The sequence below is a fragment of the Tinamus guttatus genome, unplaced genomic scaffold (genome assembly GCF_059628265.1).
Source record: "Tinamus guttatus ecotype Peru unplaced genomic scaffold, ASM5962826v1 Tinamus_guttatus_pri_ptg000004l, whole genome shotgun sequence".
NCBI classification, from domain to species: Eukaryota; Metazoa; Chordata; class Aves; order Tinamiformes; family Tinamidae; genus Tinamus; species Tinamus guttatus.
Genome location: NW_028288538.1, coordinates 6,010,744 through 6,031,606, shown reverse-complemented (window position 1 = coordinate 6,031,606; position 20,863 = coordinate 6,010,744). Strand labels below are relative to the sequence as shown.

The 20,863-nt window shown below is 45.2% G+C and overlaps 1 protein-coding gene across 1 annotated transcript in view; it reads left to right on the top strand.

The window, feature by feature from the left end:
* SLCO3A1 (solute carrier organic anion transporter family member 3A1) overlaps window positions 1–20,863 on the top strand; it is a 127,920-nt gene that overhangs the window by 22,497 nt on the left and 84,560 nt on the right. Inside the window, exon 2 of the mRNA XM_088539416.1 lies at window positions 651–1,116. Within this exon, the coding sequence (XP_088395542.1) occupies window positions 651–1,116 (466 nt within the window). The remainder of the gene's footprint in view (window positions 1–650; window positions 1,117–20,863) is intronic.

Sequence of the window (20,863 nt, the reverse complement as noted above, 5' to 3'; positions counted from 1 at the left end):
CCGCGATGCATTTTTTTTAGAGTGGTTTGTGCATTGGTCCTGCAGGAAAGGGCTTGCAAGGCCAAGGCTGTGCCTTCAAATTGAAAGGGAGCCCAAATGGAGCCGAATCAACTATGGAGTCCCAGGTCTCTAAGTATCCAAAAATACATTGATGGATTTGGGAAACTTGGAAGCTAGCATGTGCTCAAACAGGTGGTAGGCCATCGGGGGTCACTGGCTATTGGGACTTTCTGATTTGGCTGCATTTGAATGGGCAGATCGTGACTTGGCAGAGTACTGCATGGTGGTTTAGATGCCCTTGGCATGTAGGTGTCTAGATCCTATGGAAAGTCAAAGGAATGTGTGCTTTTAATGCAAAATTCGAAAGCTTTCAGCAGCAGTATACTGAAAGTCTTGCTGATCCTGTGGCTTTGAAACTTTAGGATGATTATTTTCATCTTGGTCCTACCAGTTTTATGCCTGTTCTGCAGCACTTGTTTCTGAAGCATCCCCAGTCTGAGCCAATAAATTCCCTTGCTTCCTTGTTGCAGGATTTTACTTGGCCCTTTCATCTCCAGAAAGGAAGGGATCAATCCATCACCTCACCAAATTGTATGGAGAATATGGGGAGTATTTCTTTAAGTAATCATCTGTGAATTTCTCTGTTGCAGGTGAGTGTTTTAACCACCTTAGAGCGACGATTCAACCTGCAGAGTGCAGATGTGGGAGTCATTGCCAGCAGCTTCGAGATTGGGAACCTGGCCCTCATCCTCTTCGTGAGTTACTTTGGAGCCCGAGGACACAGGCCACGCTTGATAGGATGCGGAGGGATAGTCATGGCCTTGGGTGCCCTCCTTTCTGCGCTGCCTGAGTTTCTGACCCACCAGTACGAGTACGAATCAGGGGAGATTCGCTGGGGGGCTGAAGGGAGGGACGTGTGTGCTGCCAACGGGTCCACCAGTGACGAGGGACCAGACCCGGACCTTATCTGCAGGAACAGGACTGCGACAAACATGATGTACTTGCTGCTCATTGGAGCACAGGTCCTCCTTGGCATTGGTGCTACCCCTGTCCAGCCCCTAGGAGTTTCCTACATCGATGACCACGTGAGGCGGAAAGATTCCTCCCTGTATATAGGTAAGACTCTCTGAACTTCTCTGCTCCTGGGGGTCTCCTTGCCAGCTGGCACCCTGCTGTAGTCTTATTTGTTTGCCAATAGAAGTGGTGCCTTAAGAATTCTTCTATTTGCTCATCAAGTCAGCTGGCCTTTGGTCTCTCTGTGTCTAACTGTCAAGCAACACATCTCGTGGCTTGAAGTGCATCAGTATCTTCCTTTTATTGTAGCATTGGCCAAGGTGGACAGCCACAGTGATTAGTGGACAATTGGAAAGATGCTTGCTTACTGCCTTCTTTTATTGTATTTGCCTGAATTGCTTTAAATTTTGCTGTCACTGGTCCTTACAGCTGAGATCTAGTCGCAGAATTTTCAAGTAGCTTGAGATCATTCTCTCTTATCTAAGCTTCCCTAGTGGCCTCCCTGTCTTGGAGACTTTGCCAGAGTCTGGATGGCAATTGCTCTATAAGAAGACTAAGAGGAGGTGCTTGGCTTGGCATTACTGTCTTCATATTTTATTTTATTAGCAAGCACGTTCCTACTGTTGAGTAAGTGCTGCAAGTTAACGTTGTGGTCAAACTCCTGATAATGTGATCCCTGTAACGGAATGGGATGCGGAAACTGATGAGGTCTATTTTGAGACACAGTGAGCCTGGAGTTCGCCTCATGATTCTGGTGATCATATTGCAAAGTTACTCCAGATGGTTAAGATATGTGACTTCTATCGCTGGGGCGAAGTGTTTACAGGATATGGGTGGAGACTCCTTTGCAAAAGGCTTCAGGAGGATGCTGTGGGCAAAATCGTTCTTTGAAACAAAAACAAACAAAAAAAATTTGCTAGCATGGTTCATTCTTCTTTCTTCAGGACTTTTCACTAGATAAATGACTCCAATGCAATAAATCAGTGAAGCATGTGCTGTCGTTCACGTGTTTCTTCTGCACTTGTTAGTATAGCTGCTTTGCTAGTAACTAAAACTGTTTACTTGTCTCTTCATCCCTTGGTCTTGACTTTTAACTTTCAAAAGACAGTCCCATCAGCACAGGCTGTATGAGTGTGTGTGTGTGTGTGTGTGTATGAAGACGTTTTTCCTCAAGTACAGCTGTGGTAGGGCCATAGCCAACAGAGCTGAACAGGCCCTCTGACTTTCTGTATGCTGGTGCCTTGGGGTGACGTGGAGCTGTTGGAAAGACTTCTGCCTGTTAGACTAGTATGGTATTCTTCAGTATATTTATCCTTAAAGTTCTTTGAGGTATGCAAAGTGTGTCCATGTCTCTTCCTAAAGAGCATAAAATCACAGATTTTCAGCATTTAGGTTGTCTGTGGACCCATGTATATCTGCCCTGCACTCTGTAAATGCTCACGAGAGATCCCCTGGATAGAGCAGGAGAATGTATAAAATACACGCTACTCTACAACCCACAGGCGAATAATGAGACTAAATTCATTTGGGCTATTTTGTAGCAGCTCTGTTAAGATTATTCATGGTAAAACAACTTCATAGAAAATGAGTAACTTTCAATCAATTCTATGGGGATCTCTTAAAACAGTGCTTTATTTCTGAGAACAGGGTAGAGGGAGGGCGCATGCAAGAAGCATGAAGATGCGTGTATTCTTTTATTTCTTAAATATATTTGCCCTGTATGCTGAAGTAGCTTCTTTAAAGTTGACAGTCTGGCAGTATTTTCCCAGCTACCATCAAAAACTATTTCTGCTTGCTCAGGATTTTTTCAAGTCTTCCCCCCCCCCCCCCCCCCTTCATATTATATTTACTTCCATATAGGCTTTCTGACTGCAGGCAGACTAAGAAAAGCATTTTGGGCATTTTGGTTTACTGGTTTTGGCTGTGAAAATCATAATTTGAATTTCTAGGTATGAGTTATGGGTTGGAGACGACTGTGTGTGAATGCACAGGCAATCAGCCATAGCAATAATGAAGCTTAATATCTGTCCTGTCCCAGCCTATCTATCATGAGTAGCTTTTCAGACACTGAAGGATTAATCCTTACATCAAACTGCAATCAATTTGGTTAGTAAAAATAAAAGCTAACATGGAAAAAATGGACGGGAAAAAATCTATTTTGTGAATGAATATAAATGGTGAAGAAGCTGGTGGGAATTTCTTCACAAACCTGGGAGGAGATATATTTGAGAGGTCAAACTCCTAAGCTGAAAACGTGGCTGAAAATGATTTTCTTAGGCTTGTATTGAACTGATTGTTTTTGTTGATGTTGTAGATGCCGTTTTGGGCAGACAGCTGGCAGAGCAGCTCGTTCTCCTCCCATTCACAGAGAAAATAAATGCAGAGCCTATTTTGTCACTGCTACACTCCTCTCTGTTGGCTTTCTCCTAGTAGCGCACTCACTCAGCAGCGTCTGCTCCGAAGGCAACTAAAGAAAACCTTTGGGGTAAATGCCTTCATTTTAAATTAGAGTTAATTTGGCATAGGTTGTTCTCTCAGGGTATAAACTTGTTGTTAACAGTGGTGGTAGCCTGGCCAGGCTTTCCATCCCGTCTAGCTGTTTCTGAGCAGTGATCAGGTTGACCAGCCAATGCTATCGTTGGTGTATTGCTGCACTCAAGCGCACACATGCTGCACTGGGGCTGTGTTGTAGTTAGGGGGAAAAAGTCATCTCTTACCTGACAGTTAAGTACTAGTAATTGTTCGCCTGCAATAAAAACGTTCTTGTGTCCCAAGGCAGTAAGTTAGAAGTAGCTCTATACGCTGAGGGCTTTTTAGTTTCTTTCCTTTGATTTGTATAAGAGCTGAGCGGAGAAACTTCATATAATACCTAATACAGTCTTACTGCTGAGGAATTGCTATATGGGCTTACCCCCTAAAAAGAAAGAAAAAAAAAAAAAAGGGGTGGGGGGAACACTCCTTGTATAAGTGTAAATGTGTATATGTGAACGAATGCAGATATGCATAGCACATAAATTTAAAACTTGCAGTGAGTGACAGTGTAGTGAAAGCAGATAGCATCTGTGGACTATAGTACATTTCTGGCAGTGGAGTCAATCAAATTCTGCATGTTGTGGCTTCTTTGCAGTGACAGACACACAGGAGATGAAGGGCAGTTGGCCTCGTCCATGCATCCTTTGAAGTCAGAGGCTGTTCAGATTTGTGCTCTGCCAAGAAGGTGGGAATTCATGGGGTTTTATAATTAGAGAGACGGTGAGAAATATTATAAAAAGATATCAGTGTGCCATGGGCTGCCAACATGTGGTTTCAAGTTTCTTGAGCTAATAGCAGATGAATTAGATTATTTTTTTTATGCCTGCAAGATGTTGCTACCAAATGCAAACAGATTCTGTTGCTGTAGTAACCAGCCTTAGGAAAAGGGTTGTGTTGTGGTAACTGAGGGCAAATCAAATAATAAAATATATATATATAATAAAGAAAAATGCATCCACCAAAGGATGTTCAAAAGAAAAGATGTTTGTGCCATAACAGGGTTATAGAGGTTGTGGGGCTGTGTCTGCCCTCACTAATGATGGGAAATGTTCCACATCAGCACCCAAGAGTCTGTTCAACACAAAGGTCACCGTGTTGGCAGTAGCGGCCAAAGATGGAAAAGTGTGGCAATTTCAGAACTGCGTCTATTTGCTTGCTTCTTTATCTCAGTTTGTATTGAAGATGTGAATTCCTGTTAAAAGGTTTCAGAACAAGCAAGCTGGTTTATTTTTATTATCTGCGTTCATTGTTCTGAGCATTGCAGTAACGTTAAAAGATTCCCTCTATTCGTGGCATCATTTAGAGGACATTAAGGGCTACTTACTACACAGCCACTTTCTTTACCTGCTAATAACTTGCTTGACATTTTCCCTTAGTTTATTTTCTGAGGGGTTTTGCCGAGTTCTGTCCTGCTAGGAGGGGGATCAGAGGCACTGCGGAGCTCATCCAAGGCAGGGAGAAAGCCCAACTGTTGACAGTGGGTGTTTGGATCTGTTGCTTCTCAGATGCACAAGATGTAGCAAGTGTTTTCTGGTCCCTGGAGTGCCCCATCGTGCTCGGCGGTGGTTGGTGTGTGCTCGCTTATAGCCAATGCAGTAATGTGGTATATTAATGTGATAAAGTGCCTCCTGGACTTCCTGCAGCATATAACACTTACTGTTAAGGTGGTGGTGCCTCGTCTAGGATGTGGTTACCTACAGAGCAGAACGAATAGCCTCTGGGAGCCAGAATATGGTCTGGGACAATTAAGGGCTCTATTCTATAGAGGAAGCTGCTATTGTTCTGTCTCCCATCGATGCAGGAAATGGATATTGATGTCGGAGGGGGTGCAGCCAGGCCGTGGCACCCTCTGTGCATTCGGAAGGATGCTGCAATCCTCTTTAATGCATTGGAGATTCTCTGCAGTTGCTGAAACTCTCTCCAAGTGTCTCCCTTTAACTTCATGGATTTTAACTTCATGGCTGGGACCCTGCGAGTTGAGGACTTGTCACCTCTGCATCTGGAAGTGCTTTTTTTGATGTGGCGCTTCCAGAAAAATGCTTAAGCTCAATTCTGGTGAGCTCTTGCTTGCTTTAAGCACCGGCTTAAAGATTTGCGGCAGAAGAAGACAAATATGCTCTAGCTGGAATCTCGCTGTCTCCGGGGATAAATTTGTCTGTTTGAAAAATCACTTATGGGGGCTTACGTCAGTCAAAGTGACAGCAGTGCCTGTGTTTGGGAGAAGCAGAAACATTTTCTGTACTGGTGAGAATTAAATCAAAGTTAGTATCTATAGCAGTGAGTTAATAGCAAGTCACCAGCATAAGGTACTGAAATAATCGGTTTCAGTCAACACTGTGTGTGTGGCAATACAACAATTGCATTCAGATTTATGCTATGAAGCTCATCTTGGCAAGCTAAGTAATTGCTGTGAGCCTTGAAGCTATTCATCTTAGATTTATTTGGTATTATGTACATTAGGATTCATCAATTATTGCTTTAAAAAGAGAAAAACTTTAGGGAATAGGACTTCTGATCTACAGAAAGCAGAAGTTGAAAACACATTGAGAAAGCCACAAAATGAGTGAAACACTCAAAGCATCTACAGCGTAAACTCCATTTTTCTAACAGCTTTTCTTGGGCATAACTTTTATTTGAAAGACTGTAGGAGAGCAGTTGGAGCACCTTTCAGAATGACAAATGTATCCTATCATTTCCAAATTTGCAAAATTCTATTTCCTGGGGGACACACCATGTAATTCTGAGAAATATAGTCCTAACTTTGGAGCTGAAAGAGCAGGGTTATTATTGAGATGTTTGGCTTTTATGCTGGAAATCTGTTTTCTTGTTCTTTGTAAAGCCTGATGTCTGAAGCATGGTTGGATCTATGCAAAGATGTTGAGATTTTTCTGAACACTCAGAAAAATCATGCTGAAATGTGGCATTTTTTTTTTCTGTCCCTTCTCAGTACTGTAGGTTTTATTTTTACTTTCCTGCAAGGAAATTCACTGAGTTTTTTCAGGAGTTGCCTGCTAATTTATTTTGTTTCTGGCTGCTGAAAAATCTCTTGCAGGAAAGGCGAGTGCATTTGGCTCAGTCTTGGCCTTCCTGAATTCCTCTAGAGTTTCCTGAAATATATTTGTTCCAACTTCTAAACTGTAGCGAATGTTTAGTGAATGGAAACACTTTTTATTTGCAGTATATTAATCATATAATAGACCTTTTTGAGACCCTCAGCTGTATTGCTCCTGTGTTGGTTGGAAGTTCAGACTCAGATTATGGTTGAGGTTGGAAGGGACCTCTAGAGATCCCTGGAGAAGCTCTTGGGATCCCTGTAGGACTCAGCTGTGAGGCCTGTCCGTCCTGGCTGCTTATCCCTTGGACTCCTTGCGGTCTTTCCGACTCGGCAGCCTTGTCCCTGCTCTGCATGTGTGCCCATTTGGCAAACGTCACCTGCTTTGCTGCTTCTTGCTGGATGTTGCTTCCCTGAGCTCATCAGCTTCAGATCCAGCGAGCCCTGTGTTTGCTTTAGCTCCTTCCCCTTGTAAAGCCCATTTCTTTTGCAGTATCGCTTAGAAAAGCCGTTTACCTGTTACATTGCCCTCATGCCTTCTGCATACCCAGCAGGTTTGCCCCTGTCCATGTGGACACGGGCCCATTCCAAGCATGAACTTGCTCTCCAGAGAAATACTTTTGTCCTTACTGGTGTATGCGGTTTTACAAGTATGTAATATTTTTAGCCTGAAGACTTGACAACGCTTTAATCATTTTGCTCGGTTAAATGCATCCTCTGGGCGATTCAGAGAGCCTTTGCTTTGTGCCACAAAATCTCTGAGGGCCTGAGAAAGACACAGTATTAATGCAAAAGTAAAAGGGCTGCTATCGCCAACGTGAGCGCGGCGATGCCTCCTCGTTACTGCAAGGCAGCTGTGCCGGATTTGCTTCTCATTTTTTGTTTTCCAAGCAGACTAACAGATCAGATTAAAATGCTTGGGTTCTTGTGGCTATCTCAGTATTGACTACCCTGGCTTAACCCACGGATCCATTGATACTTGTAGCCTTTTTCAAATAAATCATCCCTCTTTGGGGAGAGATTCATGTTCTCACTTACTGCGTGTCAGCAGGGCTGGCTTGGTTACACATTGCTTTTTAATGGTGTCACTCATACTATCCTGGAAAATGAAATGGGCATATAAGCAAGTTTATAGGGTATTTTAGAGCAGTAACAATAATCAATTAATAGAAATAACCTTTTCCACTGCAGGCAGGCTGAATTATGAAAGAAGGCAGCTGAATGGATGTATTTATTCAATTAAATGTATATATGTACAAAGTCATAACTGCTGTGAGCACCATGATTTTACAGCAATTGTTCCAGTTACCGTAACCTTCTGCTAACAGCTTTTTTGTTGTTATGAGCTGAGTGAATAAAGATGGGGTCTAACACAAATGACTGTATGAGAGCATATTGAGGGTAGGATTTGTTTCCATGTTACTCTGTGTACTTTGCAGCTGATTTCTGATACACCAGGCATTTGTTGACTCTTTTTTTTTTTTTTTTTTTAATGTTGAATGTAGAGCTCTTTGTAGTTTATTTAAAAAGTCATGTGCTGGGAGATCCTTATGCAGGCATCGTTCTTCAGCTTCTGTAGAGCTGTGCCCTGGGAGAGAGCTGTTCGTTATTCACATGGCAAGTGTGTGAAGGGCAATATAGATCACACACCCCGTAGTCCTATGGGTCCTGAAAGCAATTAAATAGATTGGGAGGTGCTGAGTGGATTATGTCAGGGACTAAAGGCTGCATTGTACCCACTTAACAGCGCTTCTTTGTGTGGGCAGCATGGAGGACACCAGTAGGGTTATGGGCTCAGGGAAAAGATGTTGATTTTTTTGGACCAGTGGTTGTCCTCCAGTTGCAGCCTGGATGGACCTGGGACAGGACCGACTTTGGAGTCAAGTCAGGGGATGTTGGTGGCTGCAGTCCCCAGTGTCATGGGCGCTGGGGAAGGGAGGCTTGATGTGCCGAAGCTGCCCAAGGAAGGGCCTGGCAGTTGTGAGTACTTGTGCATGGGTGGTCTGGAGTTGTTCGGATAGAAGTTTTCCTCTTGGCTTTGAATTCTGGCCTTGCCCTCTCAACGTTTGGGACTTGGCTCCTAAATTTCTTCCTTCGGTGTTACTATTTTAAAAACACTTAGAAATTCTGTTGCCTGCTTCCCTTTGCCAAGGTACAGCCAGTCCATTAACTGTGCTGCTAATGAGGTTTTTGGCTTTTCTGTAGAGAAAGACAGTTCTCACTAAGCCCTCTTTTGATTTAAATAATGGGGATTTCTGTCTGGAGGAGCTATCCATGTTTGACCCTTTATTAACCAAGTAAAACATGAGGATTTCAATAGTCTCTTGGATATTTGTTAGCAACAGGTCATGTTGCTCTTTGGCCAAAGCTTCGGAGCGCTTCACTGCACCAGACTGACTCTGTTCAAGGCAAAGGATGTAGCTAAAGGCAGTAGATCAAAACAACAGGGAGAATTCAGGAGTTCAGATAAATAGCAAGGCAAGATGTACACCAGTTCCTTCCTGGCTTGTCTCCCTCTGCTAATCTCACTTTTTCATGCTGTTTGCTTTACATTCCTATCCTCAGTGTTGGACAAAACCGTTCCTGCTGTAACTTATTACATGACAGCAATGTTGCCGATTAGAGTTGAAAAGAAATAGTACTAGGAAAAAAGGCAACTGGGACAACTTTGCTGCATTAGTCATCACTGCAGAGACCAATTACCCTCATGATGAAAGACCACCTGTATCTTGTTAGCCATCAGCTAACAACAGATGGACATCCTAATTCAATCAGGCAGATTATCAAAAGAGTAATGCTTGCTAGAGAAATCTTTCTATCTGCAGGGTGGTAAAGTGTGCAGGGTGGGAACTGAAAGGGGAGGTGAACTGGCTGCTCGCAGACCACTGCTACCAAGAAGAGTTTTGAGCATTGGTTAGTACTTTCCTGCCTTACCTACAGTTGCCTGATAACTTTCTGTTTATTTGCAGCTCCATGATACTGTTTAGATGCATTTCCCCTTTGTGGGGAAAATAAGGCGAAGAAAAATAATTCCCCCCCTTCTATATATTTTCTTCATCACAAAAGCTCCTGCCCTTGCAATGTAATTGTAAAGATACTGTATTGCACTGCTTAGAGCAATGTGATCTGTTTGTCCTCTGTAAAAAGTGGAGTGTTCTTGTGTTTGCAGTGGGCAAGTATGCTGCTCTACAGAGCAACTAAAGGGCAGCCTTGCAGATAACTAAACTAAGGGGCAATGTTGTGGCCAGCTACACTGGAGCACTTGTAGGAATTCTGCTGAAGCTGAGAAGTTCCCACAGATGCCATCGTGCAAAAGGCTGGTAGGGAGGGCTAATGCCTCTTATTTCATCATCAAAGACAACCTGGAAAACTGCACAAGCTCTCGCGCCTGGTGGATCTTGTTCTGACCAGTATGACTTCTCACATTTACAAGTTTACTTTTTTCTTTCCCAGCTGTCATCTGATCTAGTAAAACATGCTGCTTGTCTCTGCAAACTGCCGACCCTCCTGTGCTCGTGAGAATGATGTAGCAGATGGAAACCACATCTCTTTGTAACTCGATACAGCATCTCAGTAGGTGCCTAGCATCGTGGAGGTACTTGACTTATAAGAAGTAGCAAAACCAAAGCTGAGCATGGGTTAGACAAATACTCTTCCTTCAGCAAGGTCTCCAGGGTTATAAAGCATATTAAGCAGGAGGATCAAAATAGACCCATGAATTCTGACTTGCAAGGCTCTGTTCCTGCTGTGAGACTGTAATAATTTCACTGTCTTCCTGTTAAGCAGTGCAACCTACATGGGTGCTGACAGCTCTTCCTGCTGTTGGAGAGGTTAACGTGTGGCTTCCTTGTCTGCTAACACTACACTGCTCCACCTCTTCGAGCTGGTTTCGTTTCATCCCCAAGGTTGATTAAGCCAAGATCAGCTCTGTGCGTAGTGGTAAGCGAGGTGCAAGAAATGGGCCGAGGGCATCGTACCTTGCACAGCTCCATAGCCAGCTCCTGGGAGCACAGGAGTGATGCTGAGGACACGAAACTGCAAGCACTCCTGGAGCAAAGATGTTGTAGAAGTGGCATCTGTCAGTCCAAGATCTTGCTGCTGCTCGAGGTGGTCGTCCTGTTGGTGGGAGGACATTGGTCACTGCAGACCCTGGGGAAGGGAGATCCAGCACAGGCTTAGAGAGCAATTAGGGCAGGCTGCATCATTACATGACAAATGAGGACTCAAATGGGTTTTTGTTTATGCATAAAAGTACCTAAGTGAAAATATCAGGTAAACAGAAGTGAAAATGGAGCTGCGGTGCAGCATTTATAAAAATACTCCCACGTGTAGCTCTGAGCTTGTATTTCGTGTTCAGCACACCCCAAAATCTCCAGCAGCATGCAGACCACGGCAGCGCGAGCAAAGCTTTCCAGATAGATTAGTCTCACTGTCTTGTGGTATTTCTGAGTCTGAGTAAACAGACGAGACATATTCCGTGCCTTAAAATCAGCAAATTTGGGCTTTATTAGCCCTGGAGGGGCAGTAAATTGTATAGCTGAGCTGGAGGAGCAGAGTGAGTAGGAAGTGAACGAGGATCCAGATAAAGATACACTAGAGAAAGCCCACGACACACAGAAATGTTGGAAGGCAAATGGAGATTGAAGTTACAGGGCACTGGGGAGCCCTTGCAGGTGACGTAGGTTGGAGCAGGTGGGGACTGGGGAAATCGGGCGCGAGCAAAAGCTGCATTGAGCAAAAGCAAGGATTGTGGCAAAGGCGAAATGAGCTGGGAAGGTGAAGTGCAGGGGTGAGGAGCAATGTGTGACTAGCCAGCAGGGTGGAGAGTAACCAAAGTTACATGGGAGCTAAGCAGAAATCCAGGAGAAACCCTGATGGGGACCATCGCCACCAAGTTTGCAGAAGACTGGCTCCTCACACTTAATCTATCCTGAATTTCTATTGAAATCCAGGCTCCTTATTTCAGTCATAACTGGGAAGCAGTGTCTACTTAGGCAGCATTTAGCTGTGATTCTTTCTGGATCACAGAAGCGGTAGGTAATTCTCAGAGGCTTTGCTGTGTGCTGCCTCCTAGACCACAGAATGCATGTGACCTTGTCAGCCAAGAGGTTTCTTGCAAGCCAAGCTTGTTTTGCACAAGCAGCATTTCTGGATAGCAGGTAAGGGAGTGGAGGGAGTGTCAGGAGAGGTGGGGAACATGCTTGGATCCTAGTTCCTCTAAAAAGACCCCAATATTTACTGAGGACACTAGTTACTGCCTCCAGCCCTTTGGTGCTTGGCTTCTGCCCATAGTGCACTAGTCACAGGTGCAGACAACAGCCCACTGAGGAGAAGCTCCTAAGAAAAACAGTTTATTTTCAAGACTATTAATGACTCCTATTCTACTACTTTCTATTTTTTTATTTTTTACTTTTAAGTGTGGAAGTGTCAGAGGCAGGAAGTGCTGGTTTTGTTTTTGAGTGCCCCCGCCCTCCCATTTTTTTATGTCCCATATGGCCATTGTATGAACTGGAAAACTTCCAACTGTGAATTGGATGACATTATGCATCTACAGAACAGAAATCCTTCCAGACCACATGGCTGGGAGTGCTTCTGCCTTTGTGTGAGGGCCAGTTATGTCTCCCATTTCTAGGATTAAGGTGAAAAATAAAAGCTATTTGCCCTGTTTTGCTGATCCAAAGAAACCATTTCTGCTTTTGATTCTGGGGATGTCAAGCTTTTGGAATGAAATGCAAACATTGAATAAATTAACTGCCAGGAGCTCATTAAAAAGCACCCCTGCTAGAACTGAGGTTCTGGAAATGACAGGTAGAGCAGAAACCCACGTGTGTTGGTGTTTTTAGCAGGCTGCATTGAGATTATCCACCACAAAGTAGGTATTAGAGATGGATGGGCTTGCTTGCTTGTACAAATGTGGTTTTCTACCTTACTGCAAAATGTCAGATTTGCAAACTCTACTTCTGTAGAAGCGATCTGGACTGTGCTATTCTGGTGCTTCATCTGATTCCTCCAGGCTCATTGACTCCGATTCCTGCCTCTCTTGCATGAGGAGCACTTCATTCCTTTGTATGCCAGATTTCTGCCTCATCTCCCATGCTGAGACAGAAATGAGTTGCCCGACAGTCCATTTTGGTTGCCAGGTGAGACTGAGAGTTTAGGCATGGTCTTTAGTCAAGTTTTTCCTGTTTTCTGCATAGAAGTAGATGCATGAGTTACTACCTCAGTTTTCTGACCAGGAGACTTAGCAGTGGAGCATTTCTCAGACGTGAGAATAACCTTTCCAAAGGTTATTTTCTATCGCCCCAGGGTGGCGAAAGAAGGGTTATTGAGGTCTCATCCTTGGTTATGACAGCATTTTGAACTTGCTGATTCTTCCCCAGTACCTTTGAGACTTTTTCTATCTGAGAAAGATGCAAGGAGCAATGGGAAGGAACGGAAGTTGTTTTAACAGCTCCCCCTAAATTTAAGGTCTTGCTTTGCTGTCATTTGTCAGTGCAGTGATGGGATTTGTTGTTCCAAGTGGACTTTTCCCTTCCACGTCCCAGGAGATGTGCCCCAGGGCCTGTTCATTGCGGCTCCCAGCAGAGCTCTGCTACCCCTGTCACCAGTTAAAGTTCAGCAGATGATTCACTGCTGCTCCTGCCAGCTCCTCTCTGAAGCCATACTAGATAGCACACAACTGTGTTTTGCTTGCCAGAGATGATGTAGACGGCCAAGAGAGCCTGTAAAAGTTACTCTGCGCGTGGACAGAGTTCCTGGTCCCTGCTAGCAGTGACTCAGGGTTGTTGCACCCTTTCCCTGAGAGGAACCTTTGGATCCTGCCGGGGAGCACAAGCAAATGAACAGAGCTCTTATTACAGCAGGTGTAAGTAAATCAGCATGGTTGGGGCTGCAGGGCTGAGGATCTGCTGCCAGCTGGGTCAAAGCTGAGATAACTGCTTGCTGTGCTGAAATGGCAGGAGCAGAGTCAAGCTCACAGCCTGCTGTGACACTCCACGTGTCACCCAGGGCGTTTTGGGGACAACAGGAATGCTTGATGCACTGCTGCTGTGACAGCTGTAAGCAGGGGGATTGGGCAAAGCGGCTGAGACCCTGGTTCTGCAGGGCCCCAATCTTCTGTTCTTTGTGCTTTTCTGTGCAGGTTCTTGTTGCTATGGGCTGGTGGGAAGGAGGGAGAAAATACTGAGCCTGCTTCACTCCAACCCAAGGTAGAGGCTTATTAATCCTGACCTGTACATATAGCACAAGGCGGATTCAGCCTGAAAGATCTTCTTTTCTGTTGGTCTGGGACATGTGATTTGATAGAGATTTGTTTAAAAATCACAGAGCCAGATTCATGTCCACAACAGGAGCTAGAGAGGTGTTTGAGCCCCTGCTGCTGTCCAGTATCCGAGCTGCACTAGCCTATGCTACTTGGGAACTGCAGCCTTCTTCAGCTGGTTCCACTCACAGCTGTTGCTACAGGTGAAGAAATGGGAGACTTGAAGGTGACACTTAAATCATAGGTAATAGGTTTCCCTGTGCATCTGAAGGGCGAGGTCCTGTATAGAAAGGATTTGTTGGAGAGGAAGCCCAAATCTCACCCTGATTGTTTGGAGTGAGGATCAGCGTGGTTGAGTCTTCCTCTCCTCTTAAGAGATATTTCCTGCCCTGTGCATAGAAAACAGGTTGGTGTTATGATTTAGAACTTGCCTTGTGGTTCTTGTGTCTTCTTTGAAAGAGACTTCTGGGCATTTAATTACAGTTACTACCTAATTTTCAGTTTCTAGGTGGGTATCCTTGGGTTACTTGGCATAGCAGTCAAGAGAGAGGCAGGATCTTCTAAGACCTGGAGATGCTGCTGTCCAGGGACTGCAACTTTGCCATGGGCTGTCTTCTTTCCGGGGTCCAGGGCTTTGGATGAAGTTAAGTGGTTAGAGTAGCCCTCTTAAACACTTCAAATGCAAGTTGCATCGGGCTCTTCCTGGATACCAGCCAAATCCCAGGCAGCTGAGATAGTTTAATCACTCCTCTGCCTATAGTGGATTAACATAATTAACGTAAGCCCTTTTGGATGGGCAACCTGTTATTTGTCTGGTGCAGCTTCATTTGTGCTGTGCATACGCCCATGATGCCTAAAAGTGACCACAGTGATCAATCCTGCTGGAGTGCAGCTGGGGACTGAGCAGGTCTCTGTTTATGGCCAATTGGTTCCCTGCTTCCTCCAGGGGAATTCTAGGCTATTAAAAAAAAAAAAAAAGTTATGTCTGAGTGATAGTTTCCCAAGTAACTTCCAGGGAAATTAAATTTATTTATTTATTTATTCTTGCTCCCCTAGGGAGATGAATAAAGTTGTTAGCAATGGAAGGTTCATCATGCCTCGTGCTGCTGGGATGAGTGGCATAGAGTTTTGCTGCCTCTGTGATGCTGAGTTTTATGTGCAGTGGGAGGTATCGGCAGCCACAGACTTACAACGAATGCACTGTGCTGCCCTTGCACATGCAGCCTCAGTTCCTGGAACAGAAACTGTGTTCATCTTCTGTCCTCTGCCCCATTGGGAATTTTGGTAGAGAGGGAAGAAAGGGTTTCTTGGACCTATAGCATCCCTGGGGCTGAGTTTCTCTCTTGCTTTTCTGGGTTCCTAATACAGCTGGGCATACTTAACCCTAAAGAAGTTTCACTGGCTCCTTTTCCATCAACCATTTCAGTGTTTTCTGGCTTCAAATTGGAGATGACTTATTTAAAAATAGAACTTAACAAGACAAATATTTAACCCAAATACTGATCACTGAATAGGGGAATGATTTTAACATGCTTTCAATGCAGCAGAAGTACTAGCTATAATATAGGCACACACACACTCTCTTTTTCTCTGTCCCTCTCTGTTTAAAAAATCATCTTCTGCTTTCATTTTACAAGTTTTAATTGTAACATTTTATATTCAATGAAGTCATAAATATAATTTTATAAGGGGTAGAATCAACTTTTATCAGTTCTGGTGGATTTTTTTCCTAGCTCTTGACTGCATCCATCTGTGCAGAATGCAAAGGCTTTCTGGAGCATTTTCTGAAAAACAAGCGTTTGTGCCCAGGCTTGAAAATTAGGATGAAAGTGACATTTTATATTTGGCCAGCAGCTAAAAAGCCTGTTATTTTCAGTAAGGTTAAAAGCAACCTCTGCTGGGCAGCGCTGGCCTCGGGGGTCCCAGCTCACCCAGGTCATTAAAGCAAAGTCACTGACGCCAGTGATCCCGCTGTGCCATGGGAATTGGCCGCATTCCCGTGCGGAGCTTGGCGATGGGCAGCTCCATCCTAGTCAACTCCTCCTCCTGTCCTGCTTCTTCCATGTGCCTTTCAGGGAAGCAAGAAGCTGTTTTTAGGGGGTCATTGGGCTAAAATAATTGTTGAGGATGTGGGCTGATCATCTAACAGGAATCACAGAGCTGGTCATGCCTCACCTCTGATTTTTGTCATTAGTAGTAAAATTCTGTGCTCGTGGCAGTGATAATGGCCAAAGTAGCTATTTTCCTATAATTATTCTTACTTGAGCTGCATAGGATTGGGATTTGTGGTGCTCTGTAAGTCCAAAGGGTCCTGCTAAGGGCCATGGATTGGGATGAGTGGAAGAAGCTGGGAGCAGCAGTGTAACTGCACAAGATGTCAGTGTCTGGGTGTTTTTGGGGTCTGGTGTCTTTTTTTCTGTTGCAAGCAAAGCCTGGTGTTTAGACATGTGGAGCATCATTTGCAACAGAATAAACATTTTTGGCATGTCACATTTTACACAGCAGAAATACTTCTGACTTCCCAGCCCTCAATATCCATAACTCGCTTGAAAGAATTGCTGACGTCTGCCCAAATGCCAATATCTTGTCAGCCGTATGAACCTTAATATCACGGCTTAAGCTTTAGTCTGAGCTGTGCAGCGCAGCTAAATGCAAGCTGTGCCTGCTGCACTGAGGGGGAGATCCTGCCTCCTAACCCACTGGCTTTTTACTTATTTTCATCCTCTGCTGGCTGCAGGATTGCAAAGTCAACCTAATTCCAGGGCTTCTGAATGACATATGTTTCCTAACCAACGATGGCATCTCTTTGGGCTGCTTATACCATCTGATGCTGTGAACTATGTGGGCAGGGCAGCCAAAAGCAGGGCTGTCTCTTGTTACTCCCCCTTTACACATAGGAAAAGGGAGGATCACAGATGCCTCTGCTCATTCTTTCTATGCTTTATCCTGGATTCACTCCCTTCTCTTCACTTTTTATGTTCCCCATCTCGGTCCTTTCTCCTTTCTGTTCCCTACTGCCCAGTTCTTGTTTCCTTTCCTCCTCAGGGGCACTTGCGTTCAGCCTCTGTGCCCTGCAGGGGGTTTTGGCTTTGGCCACGGGTGAGCTGAGGATGGACATCCCCATCCACCAGCTCTCCTGGCAGGACTGCCCGGGCAGTGGTGCCGCCAGCCCTCTTCGCTTGGCAAAGATGGATTGTTTAAAGCATTAAAGGCGGCATGGATCACTTTGACAGATCCGGGTTAGCGGGTGGTTACACAAGCAGTTTTGCCGGCGTGTGTGAGGCTGGGCCGCAACCTCCAGCGCGGAGAGGTGAGGAGCAGCCGGGAGCGCAGTGCCCTGCGCAGAGGAGCATCCAAGAGCATCCTCTGTGCCGCATCCCGGCGCTCCGGCACCGCGAGCAGGCGCCGCTGGGGAGGTGCAGGGGCATCTGGGCTCCTGCCCTGAGCCTGTGCCCCGTTAGGAAGGAGCTTCAGGAAGGGCAGATGCTCCCTGGATGATGGGTTTGGATGCTTGATGCCAACCTAGTATGGAGGGGGTACCAGGACCAGCTGTATGGCCTGGATCTGTCGTAAGGAGCATGAATGGAGCTTTGAAAGGGTTACTGAGCTTTCTGCTCAAGGGCTTGTGCGTGCCTCTGAATGCTGCACTTGTTGTGAGGGGAACTGGAGTAGGGGCAGAGCATCCCTGGTCAAGGTGGACAGGGCTTGAGTTGCTTTCTGATGAGGAGCCTTGGTCCCACCTGGCAGGTTTGGCACTCTTGTGGTGTTTGAAATCCCTAGGATGGAGCTTCTTTCTCTAGCTTTTCCTTAGAAATACGGGTTTTCATGGCTAGCCTGCGACTGGAGGGAAAGGATGGAAGTTGTGGCCCTTTCTAGGGGAAGAGGGAGCTGGCATCTCATCACACCTTCCTGTTGCTTCTTCTGTGATTCCCCATTTTTCCTTTCAACAGCAATATTTGGACCTTTTGGGTTCTTTCTGGTGACCAAAGTACCTTTTCCCCCCACCCATGAATTCACCTCATTATGCTCTCCTGAGTTGGCAAGACTTCTTTAAAGCCTTCCTTGAGGTATTCCATGAATGTGCTTGTGTTGAGTCTCACTATAGCTCGCAGATGACCAATGATGGGAGTTCCTAAGTAGGAAAGGTGCTAGAACAGGAGTTTGGGCTTTAACACTAACTAGGACAGACTAGGTCACCTGAGAGCCCTTTTTCGGCCCAGAGATGAGCAAAAGTACCATGTTGGGTTTGGCTCCTGGTGTTGCAGGCAGAAATCCTCCCAGGCAGCACAGGGAATCACGATGGCTGCTCTCTCCCTCTCCCTCCCAACACAATTCTTTCAGAGTGAAAAAGAAGATCTCGGAAAATGAAATTAATATTATCTCAGTACAGTTGTTAATGTTACATGCAGTGGGGGAGCTCTTTAAGGAGGCCAGTGACCTTCATCCATGTGGAATAAGTGCTGAATAATGGAGAGCTTTCATGTTTCCACAAAAAGAAAGTGGCTTTTTAAATCAACTGGAGATGTTTGAGAAGTGGAGGAGAAAAACAAACTGCATTTGGAAACGGTGGACAGAGCTTTCATGGAAGCAGAGCCTCGGCTTGCGCAGCCTGGCAGATGCTGCTGTTTGCAGAGATGTTGGTGAGCATGTGGAATTGCACCTCTGTGTCTGGTCTGCTGTTCCTGGTGGTCCCTGGGAACCTCTTTAAGATGTTCAATCTTTCTCTTCTCGCCAGCTTGGAGATGTGCGTTGCTACCCCTCAGCCCAGGTTTCTCTCTTTCCTTGGACCAATTCACATTCCATGGTTCCTCAATGGCCTCTGGCAGTGTGCAATGCACGTCAGCCACTCATTGAAGGAAAGAAAGGCATCTTGAACAGTTTGTTTATAGGCTGTCCTCTGTCTACCTACTTTTAACTCCTTGCTCTGAGGAGGTAATGCATCCTGGTCCCCCTGTTCCTTCAGTGGACTCCTCTCCACCCCATCCATGGTGTCCAGAGCTGCTCTTTCATGTGGCTGATCAGAGAGACCCGCTCTTAAAGCGAGTCCTTGTTCCTCAGCAGGACTGATGTGGTGGTGTCTGCAGGAGATCTGCTCCTGGGTGCTCCCCCGGACTGCAGCGCTCCAGAAGAGTCTGCTAACTTATGTGCTGCCTTGTGCGTTATCAGCTAAATAATCAAAAAACATATATTGGCATCCTCTGTATCCCTCCTGTGAGATCTGAGCTTGTCATCTGATGAGGGATGGAACTGAAAGCTCCCAACCTTCACGTTTAAGGTCAGGTTACTGCTTATGGGAGAAGTTTGATCTTTAGGATCCTGTGGTTCAGAATTGGGCACCAGTTGTTCCTAAGCCTCTCCCTAAAACGCTGTAGCAAAAAGCCAGCAAGCAAAATGCAGTTGCATTGCTTCTGGGTAGCTTTCTGTCATGTTTTGCTAGTTTCTGGCAGCCTGACAAGAGAACAAATGGTTTCATTAGTATGTGGTTTTGTTGAAAGGGGTCTGTGAGAGTAACAGACTTCCTTGAAATGAGAGGAGTGAAAGTACAAAGCCAGGTTCTCAACATACAAGAAGGAACTGCCGTTTGGGTCTTGGGCAATGGGAGCTGCTAATTTTTTTTTGGCTTCCTGACAAGGTAGAAACGGGTACTGTGTCTTTGCAGTACTTGAGGATGAAGTAGCCCCTATCTCAGGTTTTCAGAGGGCCCCTTGTCAGTGTGTTGTCTTGCTTGGCACCAAGGGATCACCATTCCTGGCAAGCAGGGCTGCTTGGGAATGGGAGGATGTAGGTGTTTCTGCCACAGCAGAAAAACTGACTTCAGCTCCTTTCCTCAAAAGTCACTGGACCTCTTCATGCATTTTTTGTTTGTTTGTTTTTCAAAATACACAGAAAGGCAGTAAATACATTATCCCATGGTCTGAATACAAGCTTAATTCCCCTTAATGATCTGCTGCTGCTCTTGTGAAAGTCTATCATGTGTTTTCAACATGTCCCCACCTCAGGGAAAATTTAAGCGTGAACTCGAAGAAGGCTTTGGAGGGGCTCCCACTGTCCCTAGAATGTTCAAGAAGCCTTTTTAATGCTCATCTCATGGAACCCGGGAAAAGGTCTCCAAAATGAGCCCACGAGTGTTGCACCTCCACGCACGGCTCCTTCCCCACAGGGAGTTACCCTGATAACGCTTCTGAAAATCCTTCCTCTTGCAGAAAGCTTAAAACGGGGAGGGGGGAAGCATTAATCTTTTATTAATTAGGTAATGAGTCATTCCTGTGAAATTCATGGCACATTACTAACATCAGCATCCTCAAGAGGGAAAGGTAGGAGAAGTGAGGCTTCTTATGCAGTGTTGACCTTCTGCCTTTGTTTTTCTTGAATCGAAGCGCCATTTCTTTACATCATGTAGAAAATTAGATGCTGAAATTCAAAAGAGGAAAATTAATTAAGAGGAAAAATGCAGAAAACAATAGAACTTCTCTTCAGCTGTATCTACCAGCGTGACTTACTAGTTTTGATCTAAATCTCTGTTCTCCGGTCAAAAACTTACTCTTTTATTTTCAAGAGAAATGATAGATTCCTTTGGTAAGAACCCATAGGAAATGCTACACACCAACATTTTGTGCAGCTTGCACCTAAGATGTTAAAGCTGTATCTTTGTCCCATTTTCTTGACAGCCTCTGACTGCATCACGGGGGTTTCACTGTGTCTGAAGGGTGGATGCTGCTCCTAGGACGTTGCTCCTCTCTTGTTGGACTGGGGACGTTGTGTAACATGACTCATTCCTGGCTGCAGGAAGGAGTTGCTCAAGAATGTGATTTGTTTGGAGAGGCTGCAGCATGGAGGGAGCACCTGGCCTGGGAATTGATCGCTCTTGGAGCAAGGCGATGGAAAATGGAAATGGGAGAGGAAAGCTGTAGGCACAGGTGCCCTATGTGGAGAGGTGTGCCTTGGAATGAAGGCATTAAAACCTCGAGTATTATTTTAAAATCAATGCACTGAAAAGACAGAGC